At 30.0% G+C, this 12209-nt stretch overlaps 2 protein-coding genes across 2 annotated transcripts; one reads left to right on the top strand and one right to left on the bottom strand.

Annotated features, from left to right (window-relative positions):
• Window positions 1–4684: 4684 nt before the first annotated feature.
• LOC139855898 (cyclic phosphodiesterase) lies at window positions 4685–5854 on the top strand. Its single transcript, XM_071845140.1, has 2 exons — window positions 4685–5068; window positions 5493–5854. The coding sequence occupies exons 1-2, from the start codon at window positions 4757–4759 to the stop codon at window positions 5748–5750; spliced, it is 570 nt and encodes a 189-aa protein (XP_071701241.1). The 5' UTR covers window positions 4685–4756; the 3' UTR covers window positions 5751–5854.
• Window positions 5855–8929: 3075 nt separating this feature from the next.
• On the bottom strand, window positions 8930–9238 carry LOC139854389 (monothiol glutaredoxin-S1-like). Its single transcript, XM_071843694.1, has one exon. The coding sequence runs from the start codon at window positions 9236–9238 to the stop codon at window positions 8930–8932; it is 309 nt and encodes a 102-aa protein (XP_071699795.1).
• Between the last annotated feature and the right edge of the window lie 2971 nt (window positions 9239–12209).

Raw genomic sequence — 12209 nt, 5'->3', positions numbered from 1 at the left:
TAAATGCATCAGGCAATTGATTTGCAAGTTCTTGTATATGCATTATCTTTTGAACTTCTGTCTCGCATTCTTTTGTGCGAGGATCAAGATACTTTAATTGAGGTTCACACCATGAAACATCATTTTCTTTATTTTTCATTTCTCCCCCTAATCTAGGGAACAATGTTTCATTAAAATGACAATCAGCAAAACGTGCTGTAAAAACGTCACCTGTCATAGGTTCAATATACCTTAATATTGAAGATGTTTCATATCCAACATATATTCCCAACCTCCTTTGAGGACCCATTTTTGTACGTTGTGGTGTCGCAATTGGAACATACACTGCACAACCAAATGTTCTAAGATGGGAAATATTTGGCTCTTGACCAAAAGCAAGTTGTAGGGGGGAATATTTATGACTTGCACTTGGTCTGATGCGAATCAATGCAGCAGCATGTAAAATTGCATGACCCCATATAGATACAGGGAGTTTTGTTCTCATTATCAATGGTCTAGCGATTAACTGTAAACGTTTAATCAATGACTCGGCTAAACCATTTTGTGTATGCACATGAGCAACAGAATGTTCAACAACAATTCCTATAGACATGCAATAGTCATTAAATGCTTGAGATGTAAATTCACCAGCATTATCAAGTCTCACCCTTTTAATGGTGTAATCAGGAAAATGAGCTCTCAATTTAATAATTTGGGCAAGAAATTTTGCAAATGCCACATTACGGCTTGATAACAGACAAACATGAGACCATCTGCTAGATGCGTCTATTAGAACCATGAAATATCTAAATGGTCCACATGGTGGATGAATTGGTCCACATATATCACCTTGAATTCTTTCAAGAAACATTGGTGATTCTTTCTCAACCTTAAGTGGTGAGGGTCTAGTTATCAATTTTCCAAGAGAGCAAGATGTACATGGAACCATTGTATCATGATGGATTTTTCTATCCTTTAGTGGATGTCCATGAGTACATTCAATAATCCTTTTCATCATTGTTGATCCTGGATGGCCTAATCTGTTATGCCATAAACTGAATACACCAGGATCAATATATTTTTCGTTAACTACCATATGTATTTCTGGTACATTTATATGTGTATAATGTAATCCAGAACTAAGTCTTGGCAGTTTTTCAACCACATGACTCTTGTCAGTGATACTTAAATATTTCTCATTTTCTGTTGTCACTGACTGATAATCATACCCGTTAAGGTATATGTCGGAGAAACTCAATAAATTTCTGCTTGACTTGGGAGAAAATAAGGCATCATTTATTAAAAATTTTGTACCATTTGGTAGTATGAAATTTGCCTTTCCTATCCCTTTTATCAAGTTAGCAGGTCCTGATATTGTATGTATAGTTCCTTCCGTTGGTTTTAGATCAATAAAATATTTCTCGGATTTAAGTATAGTGTGTGTAGTTCCACTGTCTGCTATACAGAGATCTCCACCACTTGATTGATGTTGTATTCCAGCAAAATTCATATTGAACTTCATATATAAGAAATAAATAGTGAGTACATTAATATTACACAATATTTTAAACGCAAATAGATAGTACTGAAACATTTAGCAAACATAATGACAAAGACAGACGATATTAAATCGTTTATTTTTCAAAAGACACACAACTTAAACATTCAAGAAATCTTCATATAAATCAGATGGTTTCTCAGTGACTGTTGGATCAATATTATCCACAAAATTTACTTCCTTTTCTTTACCTTTCAGCGAATCCTGATACATCTTAACAAGATGTTTAGATGTTCGGCAAGTATTAGCCCAGTGGCCCATTCTACCACATCTGTAGCAAGATTCTTCAGAATTTTTAGAAGAATTTTCTTCAACATCTTGTTTAATGGGCTTGTTTTGTGGTTGATATTTATATTTTCGTGGATTACTATTTCTTTGACCACCACGGCCACGACCACGACCACGTCCACGCCCATTACCATTACCATAAGGATGGTTTCTACCATAGTTATGGCTTTTGGCATGATGATGGTGATGGTTATTATAACCACGACCTTGCCCGCGTCCTTGTCCCTGTTTATAATTATTTGCAGTATTTGCTTCAGGGATTGCAAGTGTACCAGTAGGACGGGATTGCTGATTTTTCATTAATAGCTCATCATTTTGCTCTGCAACTAAGAGATATGAATTAAGTTCAGGATATGTTTTGAACTTTAGCATTCTCAAATTTCTTTGCACTGTGATGTTTGCAGCATTCATTGTGGAGAAAGTTTTCTCCATCATGTCTGCATCACTAATTTCATGTCCACAGAATTTAAGTTGTGAACATGTATTATACAGAGCTGAGCTGTATTCATTTACTTTCTTAAAGTCTTGGAACCTTAATGTTCTCCATTGTTCCATTGCAGCTGGAAGTAAAATTTCTCTTTGATTATTGAATCTGCTTTTGAGACCTTCCCATAAAACATGGGGATCTTCTACAGTCACATAATTATTTTGTAAGCATTCATCAATATGTTGATGAATAAAGCAACATGCCGTAGCTTGTTCTTTTTCAGAACAAGTGTTGTTTTCATTTATGGTTTCAAGAATGCCCATTGATTTAAGATGCATTTTTACTTTTATAACCCATGGCATGTAGTTGTTTCCAGTTGATTCTAAAGGAGTAAATTTAAGCTTTTCCAGATTCGACATTTTCTATTATCAAAAATTAAAACAAACATCATGATAAATCAGAGTCAATTTATATTCATAAGTATATAAACATTAAACATAAATTTAATATAACATAAATGATAAGTAGGTGACAGTGTCGACCATGTGTAAGCAATCATAAATAAATGTTATATAACAAAAATATAAATATTAGTAAACATAAATGAAAATTTGGCGACAGTGTCGACCATATATTTTTTCAGGTGGTATAACCGACCTATATCATTCTGGTGGTATAACCGACCATATATCATTTTGGTGGTATAACCGACCATATATCATTTTGGTGGTATAACCGACCATATATCATTTTGGTGGTATAACCGACCATATATCATTTTGGTGGCAGAGCCAACCATATTTAGTATTAAGATTATCGTGCTGATAACGTGTTATAATTCAGTAGGCTTATAACTACCTTTAGTGGTTTGATTCTTGATGTTATAATTCAGTAGGCTTATAACTACCTTTAGTGGTTTGATTCTTGATGTTATAATTCAGTAGGCTTATAACTACCTTTAGTGATTTGATTCTTGATTTAGAATACTAATAATGAAGTGTAAGAACAAAGATGATAATGGAGAGAAAGAAAGAAACACTTTGTAAGTGTGAGAAATGGTGCAAGTTTAATGCTTGCATTCATGAGTATTTATAGCCTAAAATCTCAATATAAAAATACATACTTTGTGTACCAAAATTGACTATATGTATACACCAAAATTGACTATCCATATCTATATTATTATTATTATTATAACAATACAAGCATATAACGAATTTTCTAACGAGTGCGCTAGGGCACGTGATAAAAATAATTAAATAATCAAAACCTTTTATGAATAAACACTATCCATAATTAATATGAATATACATATGATAGAGAGTTTATTAAATGCTTAATATGTTATAATTGAAAAGTTTGAGTGAATTGAATGCTTCTTATGGTATGCTTTAAAGGCACACGTTAGTCATTCCCTCGAGTTTAATACTGTATATATAAGAGAGTTTTGGATTTGAGACATTTTCATGTTCACTTGATGGGGTACATAGATCTGCATTTTTCATTCTTCCTCCCTCAACTATAATCAACTTACAAAAATTGCACCAACCTTCAGGAGGGTAAAACATAAATTCTCTTACTTAAAATAGAAACTCCACTCAAATACTTCGACACCCCGTATCTTCCTGCTCACCGCGACTTAAATTCCACCAACCACACTGTTAAAAATTTTGTTGGTGTTTTTTAAAAAGGATAATAATTTTACATGCTTAGCCCCTGCAAATTCGTCGTGTTTAACATTGTTCGGGGACGTTTTGCAAATTTGTATGTTGCTGTCGTTTTTTCCACACTTGTATTTTCCTTTTTCCCCCTCAAGTATAACCAACTTACAAAAACTACACCAAACTTCAGGGGGTAAAACGTATTTTTTCTCTACTAAAATAAAAACTCCACCCAAACACTTCGACATCCCGTATCTTCCTCCTCGCTCCGAGTTAAATTTAACCGATCACACTGTTAAACTCAAAATGTGAAAGGTGAGGATGAAATGTTAAAAAGAAAATAAAGATTACTTGAGGAACTTGTATCATACGTTTTAGTAGTACTTTTTTTTAAAAGAAAAATGAGTTGAATTAAAAAGAAGAAAAAAAGACCTTTTTACCCTCACATGACTGACACATGTCTCCATTTAACTATTGAATTTGACAGAAATTTGACAAAAAGATAATAAATGTAGAACGTTCAAATATTAGAGACGAAGAATGCAGACAAATTAGTAAAAAGAGGAGTAATTTTTGATGTAAACGTCCTGAAATTTTGTCAATTTTTTACTTAACTTTATTTTAGTTTTTTTTAACTAAAAAGTAAAATAGAATTGATTTTATTTTAGTTTTTAACCCAAAAAGTAAAAAAGAATGAGTAATAATATATTCCAGCATAAACCATTACATACACATAATGTATGTATATCTATGATCTATCTCTAACATTTCGCCTAATTCTAATTAGGTTTATTATCTCATTACTCGATATCTCAACTCTATTCCTTTTCTCATTTCAATTCCATGGATGTACATGCCGGCAAATCATCACAACACCCCAAAAAAGACGTGTATTCTGTGTGGGCCCTACCACCTGAACATGTAACCGAACGGGTCAAGAAACTGATGGCTGGTCTTCGTTCGGAGTTCGGTGGGCCTGAGTTTGAGCCGCACGTGACTGTCGTTGGTGCGACCACTTTAACGGAAGATGAGGCACGTGACAAACTGAAGAAAGCGTGTGAGGGTTTGAAAGTTTATGATGCAACTGTTGAGAAAGTGGCTACTGGAAACTTTTTTTATCAGTGTGTTTTTTTGTTGCTTAATAAAACATCTGAGGTACAGTTTGACTTTTATTTATTACTCGTCAAACTTGATGATTTTTGACTTTTGAATTTGTATCAACCGTCATGGATTGGAAGGCTTTGTTGCTATGGTTTTGTGATCTTTATTAATAATTTTGTTAAATGAAATGATTATGAGAACTGTTATATTCAAAGACTTGCAGATTAACTATAGATCTGAAAGTATTAGATTGACTTTTGAAAAGTCAAACATTGACTTTTTTTTTCCCTGCTGCTACAAAAATTGGACAATTAATCTCATTAGCGAACTAATGCTTTACTAATAATCCAAATAAACATTATACAGCATGTACATGGGACATAAGTTTTCAGAAATTAAACATTAGATTGCATATTTATTGTCCATTGCCTAGTAAACAATGCTTACATTCGAGTTATAATACGGTTGGCTATTTCAGGTCATGGAGACGGGTGCACACTGCTGGTCGCATTTTGGTTTCAAGAGTTCAGCTTATATGCCACACCTGAGTATCCTTTATGGTGACTTAAGTGAAGAAGAAAAGCAAAGAGCTCAACAGAAAGCCTATGCTCTTGATGAAAGTATTGATAGCCTGAGCTTTCCAATAACTCGTCTCGCATTGTACAAAACAGACACGGAAGACAAAACACTCAAATCATGGGAAAAGGTGACTGAAGTCGCTCTCCGAAATAACTAGTAGTAGTAGTAGTAGTAATTTTGTAACTACTTTCTTGTGTGTACGTTGTAAACCTTAGTGAACCTTAAAGCTAGGTACTCTTTCAACTGTTTGTTAAAAATAAATGTGAATTCCATGTTTCATTATAAAGTTTGCACACGTAGCTTCTTCTATAATTAATTCTTGCATACCGTTAGAATGACCTCACACCATAGGGGAATAAACTGTTATCTACACTTCCTGTATATTATAATTGCATCGTATGATATTAAGTTTCTTCTTCATAATCTTTAGGATTGACCGATAATACCTTGTGTGTTAACTTGTTTGTCTAGATTATTAGAGTGTCGAATATGAGTATACCATTTATATTTTTTCATTAATAATTTTATTCTGTGAATAAAATGACTTGGATGCTTTATTCTGTGAAAGTAGACCTTGGGTGGCTTTCGACCTGTCTGTGTGACCCATTTGACACGTTTCTTTGTAAACTATCTTATATTTTGTTAGTTTGACACATCAGAGGTAACAGATAACCGAGTGAATCCATTTACAAGCAAGTGGGTTATAATTGCCACTTCTACTATTCTTAAAACTTTACAATTTTAACACTAAATATAAATATGTGTGTGTGTGTTTGTGTGTGTTTGTGTATTGGGTGAGGATTGATGTTGGGTACGACAAGAGAGAACTACTACAGACTCACACTACCGACACACTATGCACGTTGTAGCCCCTTTCGTTTTCTGACGTGTACCATGGCAACAACCCTTGTGAGGGCGAGGAATTTAAAAATTGTTTTGGGCACGTTGGTAGGTAGAACACACAACGACGGATGAAAACTAACATTTAGTGATTGGATTTTATTATTTTAATTTTTTACCCCTCTTTTCACCTAATTACGAATGGTATTTTTCTACACTTTCTGATATGAGACTCGCAAATGTCAAACATACTGATCGAATGAATGAATACTTAGCAAAGTATCAATCAACTGGTATACAATGCGTTGTACGTTCATGCTTGTTGGTAGTACGTACCATGTTCCTCAATTCATACAACAAATGTATACGTGCCCATGAACTACCCCATGTTCCTTACTGCGTGCAAGTAGTTTAGTTATTCTATTGAATTTTCAACTAGTAACCAGGATGGAAGTCATAAGGTATGTTTGGCTCAGAGTTTTCAAGACCTTTTAACTTTTACTGTAGCTTTATAAAAAAACTCACTTTTAATAAAAAGCTCCTTAAATGAGCTTAAACCTTTTAGATAGAGGAAAAAGCTAAAAAGTAAAAGTTACTGGAACTAGCGTTTAACTTTTGATTTCTAGTTTTTTATGTACTCTTTATTTAATAGATTCAGCTACTAGATCAAACACCAAAATATATCTAAAAAGCTAACGGCTACCGGTTATCAGCTAAAAGCTAACAGCTACAAGTTAAAAGCAACTAGCCTACAAGCTAGTTTTGTCAAACATACCCATAGAGTTGACAATCAAGCACTATTCTTTGGTAGGAGATGTTTTTTAGTATAAATATGTATATGTATGTTTGCTTTTGCAAAGATTATGAATGGATGAAAAGTTTGGTTTAGTACAAAAGTCTCATCTCGAACCGGTTTTCAAACACTGCCCCACAACATACCACATAAGCGTAATTCCGTCTAAAACTCTACAATATTCCATCCCCAACAGTGAATGGTCTTATACTTCATTTCTGCAAATTATATAAATTGTAAATTAAGATTTTCTTTGGAATTAAGTGTCTGATTCTGCTTGTTATCTAATGTATAATATTTTTTTTAATTGACTCTGATATCATTACAAAAGAAACCTATCTACTCTCTAATCCAAACTACACATCAAAAAACTGTCTTTGGAGCTTGTTTAAAAAGAAAAAAGTAGACAATGGTACACGCTTCTTAGACAGTGCAACACTTGATATTATTACATAAGAACAATACTTGATATTATTATTATTATTATTATTATTATTATTATTATTATTATTATTATTATTATTATTATTATTATTATTATTATTATTATTATTATTATTATTATTATTATTATTATTATTATTATTATTATTATTATTATTATTATTATTATTATTATTATTATTATTATTATTATTATTATTATTATTATTATTATTATTATTATTATTATTATTATTATTATTATTATTATTATTATTATTATTATTATTATTATTATTATTATTATTATTATTATTATTATTATTATTATTATTATTATTATTATTATTATTATTATTATTATTATTATTATTATTATTATTATTATTATTATTATTATTATTATTATTATTATTATTATTATTATTATTATTATTATTATTATTATTATTATTATTATTATTATTATTATTATTATTATTATTATTATTATTATTATTATTATTATTATTATTATTATTATTATTATTATTATTATTATTATTATTATTATTATTATTATTATTATTATTATTATTATTATTATTATTATTATTATTATTATTATTATTATTATTATTATTATTATTATTATTATTATTATTATTATTATTATTATTATTATTATTATTATTATTATTATTATTATTATTATTATTATTATTATTATTATTATTATTATTATTATTATTATTATTATTATTATTATTATTATTATTATTATTATTATTATTATTATTATTATTATTATTATTATTATTATTATTATTATTATTATTATTATTATTATTATTATTATTATTATTATTATTATTATTATTATTATTATTATTATTATTATTATTATTATTATTATTATTATTATTATTATTATTATTATTATTATTATTATTATTATTATTATTATTATTATTATTATTATTATTATTATTATTATTATTATTATTATTATTATTATTATTATTATTATTATTATTATTATTATTATTATTATTATTATTATTATTATTATTATTATTATTATTATTATTATTATTATTATTATTATTATTATTATTATTATTATTATTATTATTATTATTATTATTATTATTATTATTATTATTATTATTATTATTATTATTATTATTATTATTATTATTATTATTATTATTATTATTATTATTATTATTATTATTATTATTACATAAGAAAATACTTTAGTACTGTAGTATATAACGGTTCACCTATGTAGTTGGTTACTACATCCATATTGCATTAGCATTAATGAGTAGTCGTTTAAGCTTGCTTTCCAAATTGAGACTAATTAGCTCATTAGCACCCCCAATAAGTTTCTTGCCTATGAACACAGCCGTTACACTAGGATTGCATCCTAGCTCCATTAGTTCATTCTCTATGGCACGCCCATTTGGAAACTCATCGAGCTCGTAAATAGTAGGGTTAGCTCCAAATTTTCTCACTAGTGCTATGATCGAGTGGCTTATACAACATGTTGTTTTGCTGAAGATGACTACTGTGTTCTCCGCTAACAGATTTGTGACGTTGGTCATTGTTATATTAGAGAATAGAAGATGTTTATACCAAGATATGTAATGCTCGATCCCTATTTATACTCCCTATTTTTTGGTAATGATGGAATCAAAGACTTGTTTGATGAAACATCAGAATATATGAATAGTGTGGCACACAAGGTGACTATGTTACGGCTGGACTTGAGCAGTAACCAAGGTAGCAAAACTCGCAAACTCGCTACTCAGGGAATACTCGGTTGGGACTTTGGTGGGAGTAATCAGCAACTTGGGGATTAATCGGATTGAAAATTTTATACTTGAGGATTAAATACATATTAAAATATTGACTACTTTGACTTTGACCGACTAAATCCACTTTGATCAATAAATTCAATTTTAACCCAATAATCGACGTTGACCGATTAATTAAATGGATCTTAAAAAATCGGATCGGCCTGTTCTAAAAAAGGAAAGGAGTAGTTGGGAATTAATCATGAGCAAGGTTGTAAAAAACCCGATTACTCGCCGATTAATCTCCGATTAATCATTTTTAAGAGCAATCCGTTCCGATTTCCAAAAATCAACGTCAATTGATGGGTCAAAATCGAATTTGGTAACCAAAGTTGGTCAAAGTCAAAAATCGTATCATTTTAACATGAATTTAAACTAGAACTTTATAGTTTTGAAGAAAAATGAACATATTTAGACAATTATGTTAAACTTTATTTTTATATTTATGATTTTTTTCTATATTTACACATTTAATTTTTAAAATTTAATATTTCAATGTATACAGTATCATCCGGTTAATCCCTGATTAATCCCCGAATTGTCGATTAATCTTTCCAAAGTTCCGACCGATTAATCCCCGAATAGCGAATTTTGCAACCTTGATCATGAGTAATCAGGGATTTTTACAACTGGGCGGTAACCACAATATATATAGCAACACAGTACATCTAAATAAACACAAAGTACTTATGTATATAGCTTTAGCCATTAGGATTCACTCTAATCATATGCAACACGCATATGATTCATAAGCTGCTCTGGAGAAAGAATGACATGAGGTTCGCTGACGTAGGTGTTCTTTGCAAATGTGATATTATCACTTTGTTACATGAACTTATTTTAAGGCACTTTTTAACATATCATGACCAAGTAAGCCACTTGATCAATTAAATTCATGTATGTGTACACTGAATTAGTGATACAGTTGTATGCACTTGTTTATTTCTAAGAAAATTAAGGCTTTTGGTGAGAAGCTCTTGAACCTTGAGTTGATGATGGTGGAGAATCTTTATTTGACATTCTTTAGATGCCCTTATCCATATGCTATTTTCTTCTTTCTTTAAGTAGAATATAAAGTCGATTTGCTAATCTAATCAAGATACTTATCTTGTTTAAGTATGCGTTTTAGTGGATTCGAAAGGAATACAAGATTATAGCCAACAAAAAAGCATGAGTGGTTATATGTGAAAATTATACATCTTCTCTTTGGTGGTCAAATTGCCCTCTCCGCATTGGTTGAAAACTCACTATTCACGATTTTTGTCCCCCCATAATTTTTTTTTCTTTTGATCTATAATAGGTTTAATGTATTTTTTTTTAATTATTTTCACCTATATGTGATGGTTTCCAATAGAAAACCCTTTAAAAGGGCTAAGGTGCTCAAATGGGCTTACAGGAGTGCTGGCCCAACAACTGTATGCTTGGCCCAACAGGATGTTTACACTAATGTGTGATAAAAATAAAAATAAAAAAAGGGTAATGTAAACATTTCTTTTCTCTCTTCAGGAGACATCTCTGCATTCACCCATACCTTCTCCCTTACTGCCTTACCTTGAACCTCACCTCCTTTATTCATTCACGACCCTAATATTTCTTCTCTAAATTTTTCTTTTCATTATCAAACCTAATTTCATCAATTTCATCAGATTTCATCCATCGTCATAGTCAATGGTTCATCCTAACCTTTTATATTTTTTAATTTCTCATTTTGATTTTTTGATTTTTGGTTTGTCGTAGAAGATAGATAATTAGGGTTCATCCCTTAGCAACTAAGACTCATAAGAAAGAAAGTATCGTCAAAACTGAATTTAATATATAGTCGAGTAGTCAAGTGTGGATTAGCTTTTGTATTTGTATTAGTTAAGCGCCTCGTCAAATATACAGTAGACTTTTTTTAAAAGTTGCTTGGTATTATGAAATTTCTTTTAATATATGGTTTTTATTTATGTTATTGCAGATGACAGAGATGCTTTAAACTCCGCTCTTGATGAGGAAATGGGTGCTGATCCTAATGTTTTTGTGATGGGCGAAGAGGTAAATTGTTCTTTTAAAGCTAAGAACTTTTTTATCTCGTTTGTGCTCATATTTTTTTTTTTTTTTTGGTCAGGTTGGAGAATACCAAGGTACATACAAGGTTAGAATTTTTATGCTTCATTTTTTTCTTTTTCACATAGCAAATACTCTATATCTTTTCTCTGTTTTGGTCTGTATAGTCAATTTTTTTTTTTTTACTTTGTTTTGCTTTGCTATAGATCACCAAGGGATTATTGGACAAATACGGTCCTGAAAAGGTTGTTGATACCCCAATCACTGAGGTTTGACAGTGTTTTTTTTTTATACCAATTTGAGAGGATACTTTAACCTTTTTTTTGAGGTTCTAAACTTTGAATTCCCAATTTCGCTTGCCACATCGTTATATTTTTTTTTTTTTAAGTCAGAGTTCTTGAGGTTCTTATGAAAAGAAAAAATGTTATTACATGTATGTTTCGAACATTTATTATTGTTTCTTTTCATCTCATAAAATATCATGAGTATAGAATTTTATGAAAATTTGTATATAAGTAGTTAAAAAGTTTCATAATAATCATAATTTGAACGTACATGTTTTCTAGGATTTTTACCTTATTTGGTGGATTTAGTTGCGATGTGTGTATTCCTCATGTATGGCATGTTTGGCAATTTGATTTTTTTTATTATTGTACATGTTTGTTTATTTACC

The sequence above is a fragment of the Rutidosis leptorrhynchoides genome, chromosome 6 (assembly GCF_046630445.1).
Source record: "Rutidosis leptorrhynchoides isolate AG116_Rl617_1_P2 chromosome 6, CSIRO_AGI_Rlap_v1, whole genome shotgun sequence".
NCBI classification, from domain to species: Eukaryota; Viridiplantae; Streptophyta; class Magnoliopsida; order Asterales; family Asteraceae; genus Rutidosis; species Rutidosis leptorrhynchoides.
This window is presented reverse-complemented; position numbering and strand designations above follow the sequence as displayed.